Genomic DNA, 25533 nt, shown 5'->3' with positions numbered 1-25533 from the left:
TGTTGCCTGAGATTCTTTGTGAAATATATTGGATGAAAACTCGTAAAGGCATTATTGTATAAATTCACAAAATGTTTATAGTTGTTTTAAACTTGAGAACTTAACAAAATCTGTCAATTCCTTGCGCCTCGTCAAAGTCACAAACTGACTTTTTAGTGAATGGTAAGCCATCAATTAAATCTGAAAAATATATTTGGTAATAAAGAGATGTGTTAAATTGTAGTGAAGTTTTGTTTTTGTATCTATAATTAAATTTCTTTCAGGGGTTTTGTGGTTACTCTCCTCTTTGGAAAAACAAACTCAGAGAAGTACCTAGAGCAGTGTGAACACTCATTTCTTCCTCCGACATCAACTGGGATTCCTAAGGTAAGAAGGGTAAAGGAATGTGAAACCTTAAAGTCCTGCTGTACGCAGTGATGATATGTGATCATCTTTATATGGCTTGGCAGATTTTCCTATAATTCACTAATGCTCACTATAAATTTATGAGAGTCTATCTGATCAGGCTTAGAAAATGCATGTTAGATGTTAAAGGTGAGAATGCAAATTTGAGGAAAAGATAGAAATTTGGGGTCTTTTCCTGCTGTCTTAACTTAGAATTTCAGTGCATCATGTGTATGACTTGTGGAAATGTCAATGAATATACTGTTTTGAATGAAATAAATGCATCGGAACCAGAGGGAGGAAAATGGGCACTTTCTCTTTAACTCACTTGAAAAATAGAGCTTGCGATTAGGCTGTGCAGTTTCTATAATTTTAATAATTCAAGTCCAATTTTATATTATCTTTCCTCTTCTTTTGTTTTCAATATCATACTCTAAATAAAATTGGAATTGTGTACTAGAAGTATGCTTCAGATTCTCATTGCCTTCAATTATTATTGTGGGATTAGGATGGTTTTTCTTGTATGAAGAGAGGCCAATGGTCTGGAGTTGATGCCAGTAACTGAATTTTACAATTATTAACTTATCCATTATGTGCTAATAAGACTTTCATATTGATAAATACATTTTTTTCTAATACTTACTGTAACTTTTAAAGTAATCTCTGAAACTTACTTCTGTCTCCCTTTAAAACTCCCTTTAGTGTGTATTCTTTGACTTTGCTCACAGATCTTTCTGAGGAAATGAACCTTTTTTTTTTTTTAATTGAGGTATAGTTGACTTACAATGTTGTGTTAATTTCTGCTGTACAGCAAAGTGACTCAGTTATACACATACGTACATTCTTTTTTTAAATATTCTTTTCCATTATGGTTTATCCCAGGAGATTGGACATAGTTCCCTGTGCTCTTCAGTAGGACCTTGTTGCTTATCCATTCTAAGTGTAATAGTTTGCATCTACTAACCCAAAACTCCCAGTCCACCCACCTCCCTCCTCCGCTCCCTCTTGGCAACCACAAATCTGTTCTCTCTGTCTGTGATTTTGTTTCTGTTTTAGAGATAGGTTCATTTGTGCCATATTTTAGATTGCACATATAAGTTATACCATGTACTATTTGTCTTTCTCTTTCTGATTTACTTCATTTATATAATAAGAAAATCTCTAGTTGCATCCATGTTGCTGCAAATGGCATAATTTCATTCTTTTTGATGGCTGAGGAGTATTCCATTGTATATATGTACCACATCTTTATCCATTTATCTGTTGATGGACATTTAGGTTGTTTCCATGTCTTGGCTATCGTGAATAGTGCTGCAGTGAATGTAGGGGTGCGTGTGTGTTTTTGAATTGTAGTTTTGTCTAGGTATATGCCCACGATTGGGATTGCTGGATCATGTGGTAACTCTATTTTTAGTTTTCTGAGGAGCCTCCATACTGTTTTCCATAGTGGCTACACCAACTTTCATTCCTATCAACAGTGTAGGAGGGTTCCATTTTCTTCATGCCCTCTCCAGCATTTGTTATTTGTAGACTTTTTAATAATGGCCATTCTGACTGGTGTAAGGTGGGTGGTACCTCATTGTAGTTTTGATTTGCATTTCTCTAATAATTAGTGATGAGCATCTTTTCATGTGCCTACTGGCCATCTGTGTGTCTTCTTTGGAGAAATCTCTATTAAGATCTTCTGCCCATTTTTCTATTGGGTTGTTTGCTTTTTTGCCTTTTCTTTTTGAATCATTTCCTAGCCATCCATATTTTCCACTCACTTGAGTGGTACATAGAGAGGATGCAAAATATTTTAAGAATTAAGATCCTAAACAGTAATAAATCATAGTCAAGACTGGTTAAGTCTTTATAATCTGTTTTTTAGTATATGGTATAAAAATGGTGATTTTGATTGCTATTTCTAAAATGATTCCTAAGTATATTTTATGAAAAAATCTTAGAGGTTGCATGTGATAACTCGAGGCATATGTTTTTTATATGTATGTGTGCTTTGGTTTGTATTTTTAATTGAAGAGTCTCTTACTACTTTTCACCCGATTTCCAGGTCACTGGTCTTTCTGAAGACTACAGAGAAATATTTATTTTCTTTAGTTGCTAAAAACCATCCCTAAGTAAAATTAATTTAAAATATATTCATTTGGCAGCTGGTATACTGTTGTGGGCTGGGAGGGAGAAGGAGGAAATAGGGGTGTGTTTAATAAAGACAATTATTTGACTCACCTGAAACACTAACTTATGATTTTAAAGTTTCATTGAAATATGGCAATATTATATCTGATATTTTCAATTTCTCACATTCTAAATAATGTTTGCTGATAATTGTTTTTGGTGATGACACAAGATTTTTTTTTCTAGATGTCTAGTTTTGTTAATTTGAGAAATAGTGTTTGCTTTATACCCGAGTCTCAAGAAATAAGGTTATTTATTAACTTGAAAATAATGACAGGGAAGTTACAATGAATATTTAGTTAGAAGTAAACTACAGAGACTTTAAATCAAGAAACTATGTAATAGAATGTTATGGTTTCCTTTCAGTGCTTAGAAGAAATGAAACGGGAAGCCAGGACTATAAAGATCGATAGAAGATTGACAGGTGCCAATATAATTGATGAACCTCTCCAGCAAGTGAGTTTCAGTATGTGGTATTTGAATTCCATATGTTGTGTGCTAGGTGCATTTCTTTTGAAAATACTAAAGAAGAATTTTTGCTATTTGTGTAATATGCTGGAAATTCATTATAATGCTGTCCTTGGAGTCTGTACATAAAGATGCTGCCTTACTTATGAACTTATTTATAATAAGGTGTTTGCTTAATACGATATTAAAGCCTTTTGGTTGAATTTACATTTAGGAAAAAAAGGTTTTACTGACATCTGATAATGTTTCTAATTATTTTATAGTTAAAATGTTACTCTTCAGCTAATGAACAAGCTTAGTGGTTTGATAAATCAGATGTTTTTCCTACTAGTTTAATTACTTTTTTAAATGGATATTTATGGTTTCATTCAAAAATATTTTAAAAATTAGAACTCAAATTATTCTTCTCCAAAATATTTTTCATCGATTCTTGATTTTGTGATTATTACAAATAATGTATACTTTAAAATGTAATACTATTTTTTAGATGAACCCATATTTACTTTGTCTGATTTGCAAAAACATAATACATTAAACTGTATTATTTGCTATTTATTGGCTAACAGTGCTGTTGGCAGCATCACCGGTATTAGAATTAAGTGAATTGTCATTTTTATAATTTGATGCAATGATTCTGATGATATTCTCAAAAGAAAACATTTCCAAGATTATTAGCGTCTCTTGACATTTTTTGCATCTCATTCCATCAAACTGATTAAAACTTCATTATGTTGTAGCATTGGAAATTTATTTTTTCTGCAGGCTTCATCTTTATCTGAAATTGGGTGGGACTTCGCCATAGATAATTCTTTAATTTTTTAAAAAATTTGGGCAGTGGATGAATTGGGCTACCAAAATAATTGAAAAAATTTTGAAATGTGTTTTAGTATATTGATGCTTTTTTAATGAAGGCAGTTATTTACCACTACAATTTAGTATGTAGCAAGTAAATATAAATCGCAAATAATCCTTTCAGGTTTTACTTTGCCACTGTTACTTTTTAAATCCTAAAAAATTGTATTTTTTTCCATATTTTTGTTTTAGGTTATCCAATTTTCCTTGAGGGATTATGTCCAGTATTGGTATTATACACTAAGTGATGATGAATCTTTTCTTCTTGAAATTAGGCAGACTCTTCAGAATGCACTCATTCAGTTTGCTACTAGGTAAGGTCACTGCATTGTATTTATGCAGAAAAATTTAAATATTGTTTGTATCAATAGGGAAAATAACTTTCAAATGGAAGGAGAAAATTGATTTATTACATGGTAAGTAGAACAGTAGATTATTATTGTGGGATAACTCTTAGATTATAGAACTAGAGTCATAAAAACCTTTGTTCCTTTACATTTACAGAATGTTTATCTTGACTAATACCTGTTCTCTTAGTCTGTACGTCCGTTTCTTCCTCAGGGTCCAGTTGTCCAATCATGTGACTGTTCAAAGTCTTTCATCCCACTTACCGATAATACTTTTTTCCCCTCTTACCCAGATACTCTTGTTCTGTTTTATTTTGTTTTTAGTTGCATCACTCCCTTATTATACTGTTCTGGAAATAGGATTTAGTACAGTTATGCTCAAAATGAGTACTGGGTCAAGTGGCAGCGCCAAACAACTGGAACATGATTTGGAAATCTGACACAGTGAAAGACATGCTTGGACATGATCAAGAGGCATTTTATGGCCATAGAACAATAAGGCAGGGGAGGGGTTCTGAAACATACAACAGGGTGAAGTCCTATACCTTAGGAGTCAGGGAGCTTATCTCATATTGGTGTAAGGAATAGTTTGTTTTCTGTTAACCACCACTAAAATCCCCGGAAGGTTTTTGTTGTTGTTGGTATTTTTAACATTAATATATAAATAATATATGAAATATATATAATATGTACAAATATAGACACAACATATATGTATTTTATATATATATTTTGTAAAAGTAAATGCAACACTTAAACATTCAGGATTGATCCTAATCTTCTGGAGCGAGTTCCTCTGGTGTAATGGAGGAAATGTTTGTTTGAATCACCATGCAGGTTACATTCATCTTCTACTGGAATAACTAGAGCCTTCCAGACAGTCACATGACTACAAAATAGTACAGGATTAGCTTTTGGGAACACAAATAAGCTCTCTTGTTCCTCCTCATTGGTCACATCTTAGCATGGTTCTTGCCTATCTTCTACTCAAGCAGGGCCTTAGTAATAAACGAAGCACTAGCAAAAAGTCCCAGAGTTACTTCCTCTCCACCCTCTTGAATAAGTCTTCCCTTGACTTGGACTGAGGACCCTTTGCCCCATAGGTGCTGTTCTGACTAGATTGTATGAAGGAAATGGGAGCAGGAGACAAAATGGCTAAAAGAAAATTGGGAGCCACTGATCCCCATCTGGAGCTACAACTTAAGATGCCCACAGACATGTGCAGGGAAGAGGTACAGAGGAATGGGGTGGGAGGGGGGTGTCCTTGGGAAAGTAGGCTGCTTGCTTGCCTTCACTTCTTGGCCTTGCCCTGGGCAGCCATAGCCTCCATGACTTCACACATGGGCTCTTCATTTCCCAGGAACTCCATGGGCTTCTTGTCCAGTTCATAGACAGTGGGACTACCAGTGGGCAGGTGCAGCTCCACAGTAGCCTCTTCAGAGAGACCCTCCAGAGGGTTGACAGTGCCCTGAAGGCTATTGCCGTGGGCTGTATTCAGTACCCCCTTCCCCTCCTCCATCTGGGGAACTATTTTTTCATTCCAAAAGGGCAGAGCTCTGGCAATAGTGTCCTTCGGACTCTCACAGGAGGGTAGCTGATCTTCAGTGAGGTCTGCATACCTCAGTCTTTATTGATGTTGCTGTAGAAGGGTGGTTGAGCTTCATAAGAGGTGGTAGGACATAATAGCATGTCCAGATCTTTACCTGGGTTTCGTCATGCTTGGCAGCAGTTTCTGCTTTATTGAAGTCAAGTCCTCACTATTGGCAGCCACACTTGGTCATTGGCATCCAGTGCTGTCTAGAAGATCCAAATGGCTTTCTTCTGCACCGTGGTGAAGCAGATGTCAAACTCCTAGCCAGCATCTTGTAGCACCTGCATGTGGTGCTTCACCTCCTCACGCCTCCTGGGCTCATGTTGGCTTTGCTCCAGCCACTGAAGCTGTTCTACAGGTTCTGTGTGCTTTTCCTGTGTGGGATCAGCACCACCTTGTAGGTGGCCATGGCGGCATAGACTGGGGCTCACTGAGATGCCAAGGTCATGACCCCAGATACTCTGTTTTATTCAAGCGCTCTGAAAATAGTTCAGCATAACTGCTCACTTTTGGCACATACCTAGCGGGGTCCTCTTAGAGGAAGAAGAAACCAAAGGAGCATAAGTCAGTGGAGAATACGTATTCAGTTTATTTGTTTACTTTCAGAAGAGAAGTGTATTTTAATGAGTTCCCTTTAAGAAGCTTTTCTGAGGTATACAAAAATTCTCACTTTACAAACACCCCTTACATACTGCCTCCCATATCACAAAATATTTTGGTCTATATCCTTGTATTTAAACTGCTTGATTTTGGGGAGGGCATTTCATATGCAGAAATTATTTATTTTTGAAAGAAAGGATTCTATCTTTGGGCGAATTTGCAATCTTTTTTTTTCTTAAATAAAAGAATTTGCTACCCAGTACACAGAGTGATTTTCCTATGAGCCTGTGGCCTCAAGGCAGGAGGCTGCATTGCTATGCCAGGAGTACACTGTCTAATCTGAAGGTATTATTCTCCAACCAACCCCTCTTCTTCCCTAATTAGGTTCTTGAAATATACTTTTGTACTTTTGAGAGTCTTGGAGAATAGAGCTTTGCCCTAGGGCTGTTACTTTGTTTCCATCTCTGTTCACATAGATATTTCTAGCTCATGCTGCCCTGTCAAGACTTTTTCTTCTATAATTCAGTTGATCTTAAGCTTTAGAGTGTGAGGTGAGTTCCTCAGCCTGAGGTCACTGAGGAGGCCTACAGTAAGTTTCATGGTTTGAATTTTAACCTTACTTGGATAGATTTGAGCTCCTTCTCCCTTATGATTAACAGCAAACATTGTAAAGTAGCCAGCCATAATTAGGAGTGTAGACTTAACTGTGGAACACAGAAAATATAATAAAGTATAATCAAAGAAGTCAGAAATTGGATTTTATCTCCTTATTTCATATATGTAACATTATTGTGTGTTAGGTATTTTTTAAGATCATTCTTCTGAATCGGTCATTCACTGCTTTTTATGGTAACACCATCCTAATGATGTTTTTCTCCCTTTGGAAGAGTGGGAATAAGAAGAGTTCATTATTCTTGTGTCTGCTTAAGAGTATATGAAAATATAAAAAATTTTAGACCTAGAAAGAACTTTGAACTAGTAATTGGAAGACTTGAGTTTGTATCCTGCTCTACCATTTAGCCGCAGTACTGTGAGCAAGTATTAAAAATTTTTTGGATCTTGGTTTTTCTCACATGTGAAATAAGCCTAATAAAAAATACCTGCCCAGTACTGCATTCCTCACAGGGTTATTGTCATGATCAAATTCATCTATTCATTCAACTAATATTTTGTGTCTACTTTGTACCAGCCAGGTGCTGCGGATACAGCAATGAATAAAGCAAAATCCCTGCTCAGTGGAATGTAATGAAAATAGTTCTTGTGAAAATGTTTTCAAAGTTGTGAAGGAATTTAGAAGTTTAAGTTTTTATGCCGTCCAACATCCATAATTTCACAGACAAGGAAGCTAAATTCCAGAAAGATTAAGCGATTAGTCTAGGATTATCTGTTGAGTTGGGGGCAGAGCGAGAATTAGAATCAGATTGTTCCTAATAGTTAGTATTCTTTCCTCCACTCGCTACCAGATATATTATGATCTAGATTATTAATCTTAGTTTCTCCCACCTTTCTTTCGTATCATTGCAATGCTTTCCCTGTTTTTGATCTTATAACCACCTTTTCTTTAAACTTCCTGTCGTAAGTTTTTTTTTCCCCCTTCTCTAATATTCGGTGCTTTCAAGCTAAGTATTTGGGTGATTACAGGAAGAGCCAGGTTTCTTCCATACTAGACTGATATGAATTTATATCTTTGCTTGTTCATTGGTCTTAAGTTTTTGGGCAAATTAATCAGCCTCTCTTGAGCTTTAGTTTCCTTATTTGTAAAGAGCTGATAATAAGCTACTTTTGAGGCTGCTTTCAGGTTAAAAAACAATATGATGTAAAACCTGTAGCATACAGTAAAGCTCAGTTATTGTTTGTGCCTTTTCTGTGAATGACTTTATTTTTGTCCTTCATTGGCTTTTTCTGTTACTACTAAAATGTATGTCTTCACAGAGGCTCCTTGACTATTTCCAATGTGAATAGCAAGAAAATTAAGCCTGGTTATAATCACTCAAATACTTTAAAAATTCTTATTCTTGTCTGCTGTGCACTGTGAAGCATAAGTTATCACTTCTCTCCTTCAAATTACAATCTTGCATAGGGTTCTTAACCAACAGCCCATGAAGCCCTGAAGATGTATGCGAAATTGTCTGTTATTTTTCCTATTGAGTGATTCCATAGATTTTATTTTCAAAAAGGGCCTATGAACCCAGAAAAGATTTAGAACCACCAAATTCTAGTGTTCATATTTATTCATCAGCTTGGGGAAACAATTACAGAACATCAACATAAAACAAAATACTCATTTTGAGATATAACAGGAAGAAAAGGATATACTTAGAGTGTGAAGTTCTGGTTTTGAGCTTTAGCTCTATTATTTATTAGGCTCTATGGCCTTGAATGGGTAAAAACCATACATTCTTTGAGTCTAGTGATAACCTATGTCTGCTTATCAGGTTGTTGTTAGGATTAAATGACATCGCATGTGAGAGAGTACTTTGTAATGATAACACCTCATACTAACGTTAGTACCTGTTATTCTAGTAACAGTTTAGGGAAGGAAACCTTCCCATAGCACTTGAGTTCTCTGTGGAGCCTGGGCATAAATTAGGCTGGAGCTTTAGCAGATGAATCTGTGATAACCCATGTATTTTTATTCTCTCTTCAAATAAGATAGTATGATATAGGATAGAAAGCCCTGGGAGATTTGTATTATAATTCTACCTGTACCATTAAGTTATAATGTACTTAAAAGAACATTTCTTAACAACTCTGTACAGCAGTGATGCTGAACTTGTAGCACACTCTGAGTTTGTGAGGGGCAAAGGAGATGATGTGCATGAAATATTTCATAAAGTATTTGTCGACCAATAAATGACTTTTTGAGCAAGTTATTTGACTTTCTGTGCCTAAATCTCTGCATCAGTAAAATGGGGTAATTTTCTCATAGGATTGTTGTAATGATTATATGGGGGAAAAGTGCATGTAAAACATCATAGGATCTGGCACATAGCATGTGTTCAGTGAATGTTAACTTCTTTGTTGTTATTGTTGTTTTTGTTATTTGTTACATTCCTAGGATATATACACAGATTCTTTGACCTTGTCTTCTTAGCTCTATTTTTTTTTTTTTTTTGAGGGGGAAGGGAAAGGGAGACAAAATTAAAGCACATGAAATGGAGAGAAATAAAGTGGTGATTTGTGTGGCATTTAGAGGATTTCATGTAGAGATAGAATGGACCAGAGTCACTGATCAAGACCTCATGTGGATTGAGGCCAAAACTGGACTTCAAGAATGGGTGTATTGAGATGGAGAGGGAGGGATAAAGGACATGTTAGGCAAAAGGAATAATCTGAGCACAGTTCTCAGAAGGGGGATAAGGTTAGTGTATGAGGAGGTACAAGTGAACAAGGAACCTTGTTGTTCTCAAAAGTGAAATGTGGTTACTAACTCTACACATCTGTTTCCCTGAACCCTAGGGTTAGTGGAAAGGAGATATATTCTAATGCTACTGTGTTCCTTCCTGAAGGGTTTTCCCATGGTGTAAGGACATAGGAAATGTAGGTTCTGAGATTCAGTGGTTCTGATGCTGATGGTATCACTGTTCCTGGAATAACGGGGTTTTGCTACTGAACTCAGGTCCCACTGCTCGCTGCTTGAGAGGCAAATTTTGGTTGGAAAGGAAAGGTTGTTTTATTCAGGAGGCTGGCAACCCGGGGAGAAGGTGGACTCATGTCCAGAAGCCAACTCCCCATTGCTGATCAGGGGGCAAGAGCTTTTAAAAGGGAGTTTCAAGTGTGTATAGGCAGAGGGAGGGGGCTTTGTGCAGAGCAGCATAGTAAGCTCTGATAGTCATCTTGAAATTGGTCATGAGGTGGTCTGATTAGCATCATCTCGATTGCTTTAAGTACAGTGAATCTTCAGTTCCAGGGTCAGTTTGTTCCCATTTCCTTGAGGTCAGTTCTTAGAATTGTGTAAGATGGAGCAGCTTATGTCAGGGCTACAGTCTGGTCATCAAGTAGTTAACTTTTTCCACCTGGTGGGGGTTTTAATATCTGTAAAACAGCTCAGAGGATATGGCTCAATATTATCTGTAGCCCTTGAGGAGGAACTAAAGGTCCTTGACTTTAAGGACTGAACTATTATTATTTTGTCCTGTTTGACTATTTTACTTTGTTTCTGTATTTTCTCATTTCTTTGATTGAATTTATTCTTTGCCTGAAGTTTTTCTACAGACAAGAGGCAGGTGGAAGACATGGTGGTGGTGGTGGGATCTGTCTAGGGAAGCTCCCAAGGGTCCTGCTTGATTTTAGTTTGTTTTCCATTTTTCTCACTCCCTTTTGCCATAGAAATGTAAATCGTATGTTCCTAGACTTGTCCAAAAGGCAAGTACAATAATGGACATTTGCAACAGTGAAGTTTTATACTATTGTCATTTTATATTCTTTGCCATTTGAAAACTTAGCTCAAAAGAGATGTTAATCAGAAAGATGCAAAAAGAATTAGGAACCATCTAAATATTTAAAAGGGGAGATAAAGTTTTTATATCTATAGAATAGACCAGGGGTGGTTAACTATATATTTTTATAATTCATATATTGTACAGTTCACTCACTTAAAGTCATTGGCTTTCAGTATATTCACAGAGTTGTGCAGCCTTCATCACAGTCAATTTAAGAACTTTTTTTAAAAAATAAATTTATTTAATTAATTAATTTATTTTTGACTGTGTTGGGTCTTCGTTACTGCACACGGGCTTTATCTAGTTGTGGTGAGCCGGGGCTACTCTTCCTTGCAGTGTGCAGGCTTCTCATAGCAGTGGCTTCTCTTGCTGCAGAACATGGGCTCTAGGCGTGGCGGGCTTCAGTAGTTGGAGCACGTGGGCTCGGTAGTTGTGGCTTGTGGGCTCTAGAGCACAGGCTCAGTAGTTGCGGCTCATGGACTTAGTTGCTCCGTGCCATGTGGGATCTTCCTGGACCAGGGATCGAGCCCGTGTCCCCTGCATTGGCAGGTGGATCCTCAATCACTGCACCACCAAGGAAGCCCTAAGAACATTTTAATGACCCCGCAAGGGGACCTGATATCCGCTATCAGTCTCTCCCCATATCCCCCACAAAGCTTCTAGCTCTGGGCAGTCAATTATATACTTTTTCTCTCTATGCATTTGGACATTTTACATGAATGAAATAATACAATATGTGGTCTTTAGTGACTGGCTTCTTTCACTTAGCGTGATGTTTTCAAGGTTCATCCTTGTTGTAGCATATATTATTACTTACTGCTTCCTATTGCTGAATAATTTTCCATTGTATGGATACACCACAGTTTGTTTATCCATTCATCAGTTGGCAGACAGTAGGTTTGCGTCTATCTTTTGGATTTTATAAAGAATGCTACTATGAGCACTCATGTACATGTTTTTGTGTGGACTTAATGTTCTCATTTCTTTTAGATGTGCACCTAGGAGTAGAGTTTCTTGTCATATGGTAACTTAGTTTAACCTTTAGAGGAACTGCAAACTTTTAAAAAGTGGCTACACATTACCACCAACAATGTATGAGGGTTCCAGTTTCTCCACATCCTTTCCTGTACTTGTTATTGTCTGTCTTTTTGATTATAGCCATCCTAGTGGGTGTGAAGCGGTATTTCATGATGGTTTTGATTTGCATTTCCTTGATAGCTAACGATGTCGAACATCTTTTCATGTGCAAATTAGTCATTTGTATATAGAGAATGTCTGTCAGATCTTTTCCCTATTTTAAAATTAGGTTATTTGTCATTTTATTATTGAGTGTACTGTACTGCTGCCTGGTTTTGTAAGTACAGTTTTATTGGACAGTTATGCTCATTTGTTTGCATTTTGTCGATGGCTGCTTTTGTGCTACAGTGACAGAGTTGACTGAGATGATGTGGCCTGCAAAACCTAAAATAGTTGCTAATTGGCTCTTTTAGAGAAAGAGTTTGCTGACCCCTGGAATACATAGATTTGCATACATTAAAATATTACGTAGTATTAACGAAGTAGGAAATACATTAGAATAAAAAGCACACAAAGTAGTGTACGCTATATGATTTTAGCTGTGTAAAAAATTGTAAGTATGTGAGCATAGCAAAGATACTAAAAGAAAAACACTAAAATATTAACAGTGATCTTTGGATTGTGGATTTAAGGCTAATTTATAGCTGATACAGAAAATCTAAAGAAGGAAATTACATTTTACAAAACGGGCATGTATTATTCTTATAGCCCAAGACAGAAACATTTGTTGCTCAGCAATGAAAATATCTAGGATGACTTTGCAACTAAATTCCTTTTCCTGTTTCTCTGTTTTTTATATTCTTGCAAACACATAAATAAAATAAACCGTTTTTCAGGTGTAGATGACATTTTTTGTATAGGTAGCCACTGAATCTTTATTTCCTTGGGAAGTTATCTTGAAACTAATGCTTAAATATAGTGTTTTGTACATGATAAGGTAGTGAATACTCAATAAATTATTGTTAATTGAGTTTCCATTTATGACTTCCTTGGTAATTTTTCTCCACAAAATTTAATATATTTCGCTGTTGGGTCTAGGAATTTTTCATTTATCAGGTAAATTTTACTGAAAACCTTATTTATTAAAATACTTAATAGCATGAATTTAATATTTAATACTTAACATTATACTTAAGAAGATTCACACTTAGCCCCAGGTTATTTTTTTTCTTTTCCTGTAGCTTGATTAAGGCTTCCAGCTCTGTGTTCTTTATACTCAACCCCTAAAATAGAGTGTGCTTCATGTGTGTTCCTCTATCTAAGTTTTTCTTTATATTTGAAGATCCAAGTTCTTTAAAAGTTATGCATCCTTGACCTCTTTGAAGCATTGGGGCACAGGATGTAGAACTGGATGGATTTCTTAGGTGGAGTTATAGTTCACTAAATACCATTTCCTTTACTATGGTTATATAAAACTGCATGCCTAAATTTTTCTCCATTTCTACCAATTTGTTTATAACGTTTATGAGTCAGAAGGTTTTGTGTTGTTAAGGTATAGCAGAGAAAACACCAAATTGAAAGTTAGGAACCCTGTTTTTGTTTTTCTGTTTTTTTTTTTTTTAAACAAAGCCTTGATCTCAATAACTATATAATCTAGAATAAGTAATTTAAGTTTTGGCTCTGTAATTACAGGGGTTTGTGGTAATTATTTCAGATCTCTTTCAGTTCTAAAAGACTGAGATTCCCTGGTATGGTTGGTACTAATCTTGATTTGTTTGTTTTCACTCATACTTCCTCTTCAAAACACTCACTCACATTCTCTATCACACCCCACATTTTGAATACCATTTGGGGAGTTATTTTTTATAGTGTGTGGGGTTGCTAATTAGATTTAATTTACTTTGGGATTAAAGTACTCCTCTAGTCTGTTGTTTTACTGATAGGAGATCTTAGAGTAGGGTGATGATAAACTTTATTTAAACCTTTTATTGTATTTCTCCACGGTCAGAAAGGATACAAGACTTAAACGTGAAAGATATTTACTAGACCAGTCTTTTCTCTGTAGTTAAAAGTCTTGTATCAGTGAAACTTTAAAAATTTTTATTTGATTATCCAAACTAGTACTATTCTGTACTGAATACTGAAAACAATAAATTTGTAGTTTTATAAGTCGACTCCTTTAAGTTTTGTGAAGTGTAAATACTCCCACCATGGTTGATTTTAAGCTGTCAGTATGAAGTCACTGAATGTGGAGTTAGGAGAGAGATGTGCACCTTTGGCTCTCCTACTCAGCATACAACAGTGCAGCCAAGGGAAGGGAGCAGACAGGTTAGCAACCATGAAGTAATGAAAGTTGTTACCTCGTGTGGTTGCTAATTTAGCTCCCATGAAAGAGTAATTCTCCATATATTTTTAAGAATTATGGTATAGAGTAATAGTAAATTTAATGTAAGTTCAGTTTCATTATTTTATACTCAATCCTTATAACTACATCCTTAAAGTAGATTTTAAAAGGGAAACAAAGGTGCTCTAGGGAGGTGGTTATGGTAACGTGAAGTATTTATAATATGAGCAAATTGAGACTGGAAGAAGGGAAAATCTTTTAATGGATTTAGGAGCAAGTTTATAATTCTCTGCTTTTAAAATATTGCTCAAATTCAATTTTAGGCTGAAGCTTTTGACGCTAACAGCGTACTCCCTCAAGGACTCTTGAAGGATGGAAACATGTAAAGGTTTATGTATTTTTAAAGAGTATATCCTTTATAATAGTGAAGTCTGAGGGGGAAGTTACTGTCTGATTCCGTGACTCAAGGAAGGAATTTTTTCTTTCACAGATAGGACACCCAATTTCAGCAAAAGATGTCTGAGTCAGTGATCTAAAAATCCTCTAGTGGAATAAAACTTCTCAAAATGTCTTCAAAGATGCTTGTCAAAATCTACCCAGAAAAACTAGAAATCATTAGTATAGGAATTTTACTATACTAATGATTTTTTTAAATGTCTGAATTTTGTAATTAGAAGGTAAAAGACCTCATATAGGAGATTAATACATATTATTGTAATTTTATGCAGTTGGTTATTATATCACCTTTATTGATTAATACACATTTAAAAAGTCTTTATATATACGTGTGTGTGTATATATATATACACATACATACATATACGTACATACATACTATGCAGATACAGTGTCATTCTTTTTTTATTTAATTAGTTAATTAATTAATTAATTTATTGGCTGCACCACACGGCACGTGGGATCTTTACCTCCCCAACCAGGGATCGAACCCATGCCCCCTGCATTGGAAATGCAGAGTCTTAACCACTGGGACCGCCAGGGAGGTCCCTACTATGTCATTCTCACTGTTTTAAAATAAGGTCTTAGTAGTCATTTCTGTGAAAAAATAATACAGCATCAGGAATGTAACATTTATTATAGGATTGTTTCTGTGGGAAAATCAGTTTTTACTTTTATCGTTTTGACATAAAGGACCTTTTCCAGGGCAGTATTCTGCCCAGTGTGTGAAGATTGCCTCTATTGCCAAATGGTCACCCACTTCTTTAGTTAGGCAGGTCTACGTGATGACTCTTGCATAGGCCATGCTCATATCCCTCTTTTGTCTGTTCCTATATCCTTCTTTACCCCATTTAAATACTAGTCATTCATCAAAATATGTTTGTAGTGTGGCCTCTTTAATTAATCCTTTTTGACTTACGACATAGCACTTAACTAACTTCTACTTATTTCTGTGTGTGGGTATCATCAAAAAAAATTGTAAGCTATTTTTAGAATGGTACCAATTCTGTACTACTGTAATAGAAATTCTCTTTAGTTAGCCAGTTATTCTCCATTCCCTTTGTAAGACATACTGACTCATGCCCTTAGCATTAAAGCTAGGCTAATAGGCTACATTCTAGTACTTCTGTCCACTTCTGTCCCTACCTTTTGACTTTTAAACTTATCAGAAGTTAGTTGTTGATTCTTGGGCACAGAAAGTCTGATATAATTGTTTTGTGGTATGAGCTGAGCATGGATGCTTTAGAGGAGGAAGACAATTGAGTGTGTTAAAAAAGGAAGTTGTATTTGTTTCTGAACCTGTGTACCCTGCTTATACTTTTTATTATAATCATATAATTTAATTTACTTCTACATAGATTAAAGAATATGAGTATGACAGGGTAGTTCCTATGAAAAAGAGGTCACTTGCTTTGGAATTTACTCAGCTAGTTGCTAAATAGATCACAGTAGGATTAGGTGTGTGAAAGACAACTATAAAATGTTGGTGAAAAGCCTTGAAAGACTCTTACTCTGCATTTGGATTTGTTCACAGATTTCGTTAGTTGTTAATGCCATTTAAAAGAAACTGGAAACCATAACTTCCTCAATGTGAGAATGGTTTATTCAAGACAAAGGCCACATTAATAACACTTAGCAAAACATTAATCAAAAGGTCTTATCTTAGTCTTACACTGAAAGATTTATATGATTTAAATTAAAATGAAATACATTCATGATTCCTTCTTTTGATCAAATATTTCGATTTACTTACCAGTTACCACTTTTCTATGTATTGTGTTCCTGCGCGCGCGCGTGTGTGTGTGTTGGGATGGGTATGTAGTTAATCATAGGTTCTTAAAGCTGTAAGTGTCCCTAGAGAAAAACCATGGGTGGTGACGTGACTTGCTGAATTTCACAGCTAATGAAATGGTGTATCTTTTACTTGAATCAAGGACATGTATTCAGTCCAGTTCAGTCTTAGTTGATTTTGATGTGTTTTTTGTGTTACTGATGATGAGCTGTATACTGCTTAGAATAGATGGCCCCAGTGAAGCAATTTATGTAATCTCAGTCTCAGCCCACATATTTGGGACATTCATTGCCTTTTTTTGGCATTAGCAGTAAGTAGCTTTGGGGTTTAGAGACGCAAAAAGAGCTTCTTAATATATGTCCTATTTCAGAACTTTAAGGAGTAAAGAAGCAGTTGCTGTATGTGGTTCATGTGGCCATTCTCCAAGCACCTATTAACAGTGCTCTGACCCTGAAAGAGAAATCAATAAATCAGTATGTATCAAGTGCCTCCAGTGTTTAACATATTATTTAGCCATTGGGGAACACAAGTAGTGAATAAAACATAGTGGAATAAAACAGACAAAATCCCTGACTTCCTGAGATTTTTATCTCAGCAGTTGAATTATTTAACTGCAGGTTGTAAGTGCTATAAAAAGTGAAAAATGTGCTGCTATGAGAATATGTAACCAGAGATCCAGACCTTGTCTGAAGGAATAAAGCAAAGGGTGAGGGTCAACGAAGAGTGCCGTGTGGAATTGACATTTTAGGTGAACTCTAAAGTATAAGTGAGAATTGTCAAAGGAATGTGGGGGAGCGAAGGTAAATTTATGGAGAGTGGACAGGGTGAGCAAACTTGGCAGAGGGAATAGTCTGTCCAAAGGTATTGAGGTAAACACAGAACAGAAAAGGAAGGACAGTGGAACAAATGATGAGGAAGTAAGCAGGGTCCCAGCTGTGTATGATCGGAGAGTCACTAAAGGGTTTTTACGGCTCTTGTTTTGTATTATCATATTTGTATTTTTAAAAAGATCAGTCTGGCTGCTGTATGGAAAATAGAATGGAGGGTAGACTAGAGTGGACGTGGGAGATCAATTAAAAGGCCAGGAATAAGATGACGGTGTTAGAGATGAAGATAAGGCCTGCCAAATGTATCAGAGAGCTACACTTGGTAGTTTGACTTTTCCTTTTGTTCTTTAATTAAGACTTCATTGCTTATTTGCATTCCTAATTAACCATCGTAATTCTTACAAGCATTCTGTCAAGATATATAAGCTTCAGGGGCCTAATATAAATTGTATATTCTCAGGGTAGGGTTGAACATATCCCTTATTCTCTTGGTCATATAGGAAGTATGCTCTCATTTTTAAATTCAAGAAGTGAAAGCCTCTAAGTAATAATAAAATGAAAGTGTAGATAATAGGATTCATTGTGTAATAATCCAGGTGTTTTTCCTAGGAGTCATGTGGGGGAATATTTTAAACAAAGTGAAAAAGAACCTTGACTGTAGGCATGACTTAAGAATAAATAATATTAAGAGCTCTAATAGAAAACTACCTGTGGATCAATAGAAGGAAGTGTGGCTTTCAAATTTTAAGACAAATACTACTAGAAATTGTTAGTAGATATTTTCCTAATTATGTAAATGGGAAGTCATGTACTACTGTTGTTCTTATCTTCCTAACCTAGAACAGTTCCTTTGAGTTGAGATTTGCAATAGATTTGCATGTATTCAGGGTAAATGAGTCAAGCAGAGGGAAAATGATGACCTTGGATAGAGAATATAAAATACTGTGTTCCCTGTTTTCCCCACCCTCAATATATTTGTATATTGAAAGTAGAAATCTGTATTTAATACTTAAAATAATTTTCATGTATTTGCATTACTTGTTAACTTTCAGTCATTTTAAATGTCATTACATCCTCCATAATGAATTGAGATAGGTTTTAAAATGCCTTCTAAAATTAATAAATTTTGTTTTGTTTGAAAATTTCAGTAAATTCTGTAAATAGCACTGTACCATGAAACAGAACATATGTAATTTGAAAGATTATGTATTCTGCTTTCTTCTAAATTTGTTAGAATGAACCTTTTATGGATTAAATGAGCTAATGGCCTATACCAAGTAAATTTTGTTCTTATAAAATTTTCAGGTTTGGATGATTTTGTACAAATATTCATGTAAAGAGTTTTGAAAGATGCTTACACAGATTGTGCTTTTCTTTCTAAAATAAGGGCAAAAAGAGACTCTAGAGACCTCTAGGTTTAAGTTTTTATTTTAGGTTTTATGTTGAGACTGAGTATTGTTACCAAGTTTAGTGTATGCTTATATACATGGCTCTTACATTCTGAGTAATGGTAACCTCTCCTCAGATCCCAGAGCTCAGGTTACATTTATTTTTGTTAAATTGTTCGTATTCATGTACTTATAATTTACTCTTTCTTTCCATGTATATAACAAAATCATAATTGTGCATTAGAAATTATGAGTGTTAATAATTTATGTTTTTGTTTAAAAATAGCCATCTGTTATATTCCTCAATGCCATTACCACATTTAAAAGTTTTTTCTCAAAAGACAGTAATCAAGTCAACTTATTCACTAGCTTCTTTATTATACAGGTATGGTGAATTAGCATAATGAATTATGGTAACTTTTTTTTGCTCCCCCATTGTCTAGCATCTTCATGAGTAGCCTCTTTATCTTCTGTTTATTTGGTATGTTCCTAAAGGGGTGAATTAATTTTAGTGCTAACTTAAGGAAAACAGCATTGAATAACATGTTTGTTTAAAAATATCACTTAATCCAAGGAGATGTATAATCTGGGTTTATCTGTTGTATTTGTTATCTGTTTCACTGGTTTACTAAATTAGTGATGTTTGTTGAGGTCTATTGCTTTAGAGATAAGAGTACTAGGTAACTTAATAAACTTAGTAATCACCTTTTTCATGGGTAAGTGTGGTATTTTACATTACTCTTTAAACCATTTCCATGTGACTATAGTTATTTCAAATAGTTAAGTTTTTAAGTGTTTTATATGCAAACAGAAACCAGTCAGGCTCATACCAAAGATATTTGGTTCAAAACTTGGACCGTATAACTAAAAGGAAGAATGTGGAGAATTCAGAAAGGGTTCAGAAGGAACCAAGAAATATCTCAACTGCTCTTTTAAAAGCAAGCAAAAACATTCTGAATTCCTAATATATTGTTATGTCTGGGATGAGAAATTGCATAATATACCTGTTGTTTTTTCTCTTATTTATTTTAAGCATTTAGATAGTACTTTTAAGCTTTGGCACATAAAATACTTCAAAGAATATTGTTCGAGGGTTTAAGTAGATTTGATAAACTGGGTCTCTTGAAAGGGAATGCTAAGGTGTAATAGTGGTTAAATGAGTAAAATCTCAGTATAAATAAATTCAGTCTCTTTTGATAATCATGTCTTTCAGTAGTCATTAAATAAATTTATATTTTGATTAAAAAAGCATTTATATAATGCTTTTATGTCATGTGTTTTTTGTAAGGTCAAAAGAAATAGACTGGCAACCTTATTTTACTACACGCATTGTAGATGATTTTGGCACACACCTACGAGTATTCAGAAAGGCTCAACAGAAGATAACAGAGAAAGATGATCAAGTAAAAGGTAATATCTTTATCCCCTTTGAAAATTCGGATTGTTAAATCTGTTTTTCTTTATTATTCTGTATGTCTTGAATTGTTCCTTCTTTGTCCAGGTACAGCAGAAGATCTTGTAGATACCTTCTTTGAAGTTGAAGTTGAAATGGAGAAGGACGTTTGCCGTGACCTAGTGTGCACATCTCCCAAAGATGAAGAAGGTTTTCTTTTCAGTTTAACTTTTTTGAGAACAGTAACTGTTCACATTGGTTGGAGACAAGTTAGCAGAATCAGTGAACAAATATAAGTGTAAAATCTAAGAGTGAAATTATTCTTACAGGACAGGCAGCATAGTAAAGACACTGCTACTATTCACTTTATTGTATTTTTTAACTCTTTAAAATAGTTTCCAGATTCTTTTTTCTCTTTTAAGGTCATCTTTAAAATTTAAAGATGGCAATTAAAGAGTACCTCTTTCGTCATCTTTTAAAATACAGCAAACTGAAACATTATATAATTATAAATTTACTTTTTTTGATCTATAGTAATTTATCTTCCCCTTGAATTTATTATTTCTATTTCAAGAGTACACCTGTTACCCTGAATATTTCCTAAGGGAATGATTATAATATTTCAAATGAAATTTATAGAGTTGAATGTACTTTTCTTTTTGAGAGGTTAGACCCGATAAGCTTTAGCTGAGGATGTTGTCTTTTCCTAGTTTTACAACGACTAGGAGTCTGTGCTACTTGGCACATTTTTCTGATTAGCTGTTTATTGCATTGGCCAAAAAGTTCGTTCTGACCCAGTAATTATATTCCCGGGAAGTGTCAGCATATGAACAATTCAGAAACGCATTTCTGGTTGTGGAAATTGTTTTCTTAGATTTTAAAAAATGTGCTCAGCTTTTTTATTTCTTTGCCTTCCTTTCCGCTTTTTCCCTTTTTCCTTCTTTCCTTTTTTATATTTATTGTGCAATTCAGTTCTTAACTGCTACTTCATTAGCACTAATATGAAATAACTAAATGTAAGAAATAGATATAATAATGTACAGTCCTTTTATGTAAATCAAGCCCTCCTCAATCAGTAAAATATTGGGTTGGCCAAAATGTTCGTTCGGGTTTTTCCATAATGTTACAGAAAAACCCAAACGAACATTTTGGCCAACCCAATAGAAGCGCATACTCTTCTTGTTATTACCTGCCAAGACAATGGAAGTTCTTTCCTGAAAAAATAGTTACAAGTGTATTTTTAAATGTGCAAATAACTTTTAAGTATGCAAAGATGTGTGGTAGAAGTGTAGAATACATGGTACAACTAAAACTTTTTGGGGAAAACACTTTTGTAATTGAAGTTTCTCAACAATTCAAAATGTGGGTTAGAATTGGGCAGAATAAAAAATATGTATTCGTTTGATTAATGAATAGTTGCTATTTGGAGAATAATAAAGGGATTTTTAGTGAATACTGATTACTAAGGTAATAAGCTGGTATAATCAGGCAACTGCTTATTTCTACCTTTATTTGTGTTTTATATCAAGAGTAGGTGGAGACTTCATATTTTCTAATGTTGTTATAGCTACTTCTTTTATTTCTAGGATTCCTAAGGGATTTGTGTGAGGTCTTATTATATTTATTGCTACCTCCTGGAGATTTCCAGAACAAGATCATGCGATACTTTGTCAGGGTAAGCCTAAGCTCATACAAAATACATGGCTGTAAAGAAACTTAGAGTAGTAATTATTAAAATTTTTGTCCCAGGACCTTGTTACGCTCTTAAAAATTATTGAGGACCCCAAAGAGCTTCTGTTTATGTGGGCTTTATCTATCAATATTTATTGTATTGTAAATTAAAACTAAGAAATTTTGGAACACAAATACACAGCCCACATTCCATTAATGGTATCATCACACCATCATGTTCCTTTTTGAAAATATCACTGTATGCTTGTCTCCCCCTACACCCCAGAGGTTCCTGGACAACACCTTGAAAACTGCCTGAGTTAGAGTTAGATACTTGGATTTTGGGTTATAACAAAGATATGTTTTAAATTTTCTTTAATATAGCTTCACCTATAAATTTACTTAAATTAGACTGACTAAAGTAACACTTCTGGATAGAAACTTTCAAAAAAACCTGGGTAGCTAAGATTCTGCTTCTTGTCATTGGAAAATAAGTTAAGTCAGATGAGAACAGTAGTCTTGGACTCATTTATTTCCTGGGTATAAACCTTTGGAGTAACATTCTTTGTACACATGTAAAGGAATAACATTTTGGCTTTGGCTACTGGTTGTGATTGAGAAATGCTAGCTAATGCTAACATTAGCCCTTACCCTGGCTGAATGGGTAAAATTGAAGTTTCTAATTTTTCTAAAAATGAAAGCTTATGATCTCTTTAGTCTACCATTCTGCAGAACAGATACACCAATTCCTAAGGTGTCTGTTGTTATTTAATGCTTGTTTGTTATTATTTAAGCAGTATCAATTTCCTAATAGCTCTCTAACTTGAGTTCAGTGCACTTCTCAGGTAGGGTAATGGTACTGTGAAGTGAGAAGAAAATGCTTGATTTTGATGGGAAGAGTCTGCTAGATTATATATAGTGAAGACCAATCATTTGGGCTAGTCATTATCAAGGGAGGTGAATATCTGGCATGTCTATCACTAGATTCACACTTACCACTGAAGGAAGATACTGCTAATCAGTCATCATACTCATTCATGCTGATTATTTGGCAGCAGAGTCTTTGCCTGGTACTCCAGATACCCACTGCTAGGCAGTATCTCAGCAGCATTTCACATGGCTGGCCATGTCTTCCTTCTTGAAACTCTGTCGTTTCTTGGGTTCCACGTCATTACTGTCTTCTCTTTTTCTCCTCCTTCGGTCTCTTTTTTAGTCACCTCTATATGCTTTAATTCCTCTTCTTAACTTTTAAATATCCAAGTTGTTCAGTTCTTAGCCCTCTTCTTGCTCATCCATTCCTATGGCTTTAAACACCAGCTAAATGCTAATAAAAATTTATGTCTATAGGCCAGATTCCCTTCTGAGCTCTAGGCCCCTCTGACCAGCTGCCCACTAAAATCACTATTTGATTGATTCACAGCCCTTTTAAACTTTAAATGCCCAAGATGGAAATCTTATTCTTGCCTCCAGATCCTGTCTACCTTTTATAAGTCTTTTCTTCATCCCAGTAATAACTATCCAGGAAATGTTTTAAATCTCAAGTCCTTTTAAAAGGCTTACAATAAGACTGTGCATGATGTGGCTTTGTTTACCTCTCTGGCCTTCATGCCATGCCGTCACTATGTTCCAGCTACATTGGCTTCTCCAGAAGTGCCATTTCTCCCCACCATAGGACTGTCTCGTACTCTTTTTCATCTGCTTAGAATGATTCTCCTTCTTCTCTTGGCTAAGTTGTATTTGTCCCACATATCTCACTTCTCAGAAAGGCCTCCAATCTAAAAGCCCCCTCATAATTCCCTATTAGTGTAGGTAAGTACTGTTTTCCTTCATAACATTTACCATATTTTAAAATGACAATTTGGTTGTTGCATTTACTTGCTTGATGCCTCTTTCCCCCAGTAGAATCCTAAGTCCTATAAAGACGGGGACCATATTTTGTATTTATCATGATTATGTACTTAGTGGTTATCACAGTACCTGCCACATAGCACATACCCAATCAGAGAATTGGGTTTAATGCAAAAGGAAACCTATTTGTCCTTCTTGCTGGCTGTGGTGGACACGCTATTGCTGCTCCTTAAAGATTAAATTGACTTTTAGGAGACAGGAATGAAGATGAGTCTTGTTACATGGGGTTATAGTTTAAAATAAGTAGGACTGTTTAAAGAGCAAATATGTTTTGCCATAGATTGTTCTTTTAGACCAATATTTTATTTATTTTTGCTTGAGTCTAATTGAGTTGAGTATAATTGTTGGAGCACTGCAATCAGTTTGTTTTTCTTTTAACTTGATAGTTCTTTATCAGTTTTCTTTTGTTGATAATTAAATCTAGGTTTTCCCAAAAGACATTTTGTTCAGATTAAATAACAGTTTAGAGAGTTCTTAGTTCTTTCCTTTATATGATGGATCCTTTGTATGGATTGTACAGATCACAGTATTTGACTGAGATAATTGCTGTTTAATTGCTACTCCTTTCTTCCATTACCGTGTTTTATTGGTTTAGAGATTCATGGCCTCAATGACTCTATCTTTTGAGCCTTCATATTTGGCAGCTGGTGCTTGTCTTAAAGTATATGAAAATTATCTGGAAATTGCTACATATTTTGGAATATTTAGAGCTCTCACTAGAACCTGTAGAGGAATTGTTGAGTCATATGATTACATCTTGGCTAACCAAACCCTTTCATGAGGCAGATTAGGAGATCAGCGTAGTTTTCTGAGATATATTGACTGTTTGCATTAACTAATAAGAAGCACTAGATTTATTCAGAAATTTTGTCCACATGTTTTTTTCTCTCACTTTGAAAAGAAACTTTCAAAAAATACTTGTTTGTGAATTTTCTCCTTACAAAGTACATTTTAAAATGTGAGCTTCTGTGGTCAGATACATAATTTGAAGGAAGGGATTCTATAAATAAATATAATTTTTAAGAAGTTAGAGTTAAAGCTAACCTTGAAAGAATAAGCAATTTCTTCTACTTTGAGACTGTATGGTGTCTCAAAAGAGATTTCAGAAAGTTACTGGAGCCTCCATTAGTGCCTTTTGGAAATACGAATTCATCGTGGGGGAAACGTTGTCAAAAGACTTGTACAACTTACAAAAGTAGAATTTAAATAACGTATTTCTTTAAAGGAAAATAAAGTGAAGGCTACCTTCTATGAACTTACACCAGAAAATGGCACAGATAAATTAGAGATCTGGAAAGGAATAAGTAAATAAATTGGTCCTTTACTTAGAAAAGTGAAACATCCTGTTAAACTTGTAGCTATTTAGCCTCTCCAGTATTCATAAGAAATGATATTTCATAAATTTAGATTTCACAGGCATAAAGGACTGAAGAGTAATAACAGGTAAAAATATTGTCTTAGTAGAATCAGCATTAAATTCTTAGTTTCTTCATTTCCATCATTTAATATTTGTCAAATTCCAGCCATGTTTAAGACAATGACCTTGAGAAGAAGAGGCTAAATATTTTTGAAGATAGATAAATCAATAGATTAACTAATCTCACTCATATACAAAAAGTTCCTGAAGAGCTGTAGTGTATGAGAGAAGTAGAAGACACAAAATTACATAGAGAATGGTATGTGATAAATGGCTTAAATACAGGGCATTAGTGTATTTTAAACATATAAGTGAAAAAGTGTTCAGCTGGAATGATCAGGGTTTATTTAATTGGAAAATTAATTCTGGATTCAGTCCTTGAAGGAGAGGCAGAATCTTAATAGGTAGGAGCATAAACAGCTGCAAAGAATGGGAAGGTATATTCTAAAGAATGTTGAGTA

At 34.9% G+C, this 25533-nt stretch overlaps 1 protein-coding gene and 1 pseudogene across 7 annotated transcripts in view; one reads left to right on the top strand and one right to left on the bottom strand.

The window, feature by feature from the left end:
• Positions 1-25533, top strand: part of SNX13 (sorting nexin 13) — a 139126-nt gene that overhangs the window by 44162 nt on the left and 69431 nt on the right. For 6 of the 7 annotated variants that reach the window (XM_027102594.1, XM_027102595.1, XM_027102597.1 and 3 more), the window contains 6 exons: positions 264-366; positions 2926-3015; positions 4072-4193; positions 19972-20093; positions 20185-20286; positions 21663-21751. In XM_027102594.1, coding sequence (XP_026958395.1) covers positions 264-366; positions 2926-3015; positions 4072-4193; positions 19972-20093; positions 20185-20286; positions 21663-21751 — 628 coding nt within the window. Of the gene's footprint in view, positions 1-263; positions 367-2925; positions 3016-4071; positions 4199-15386; positions 15449-19971; positions 20094-20184; positions 20287-21662; positions 21752-25533 lie in introns of those variants that run through there. The other variant, XM_027102600.1, reaches the window with a different exon arrangement.
• On the bottom strand, positions 5493-10547 carry LOC113618448 (phosphoglycerate mutase 1-like; annotated as a pseudogene).

The sequence above is a fragment of the Aethalodelphis obliquidens genome, unplaced genomic scaffold (genome assembly GCF_003676395.1).
Source record: "Aethalodelphis obliquidens isolate GAN/ISIS:26980383/991018 unplaced genomic scaffold, ASM367639v1 scaffold5, whole genome shotgun sequence".
Lineage (NCBI taxonomy): Eukaryota > Metazoa > Chordata > Mammalia > Artiodactyla > Delphinidae > Aethalodelphis > Aethalodelphis obliquidens.
This window is presented reverse-complemented; position numbering and strand designations above follow the sequence as displayed.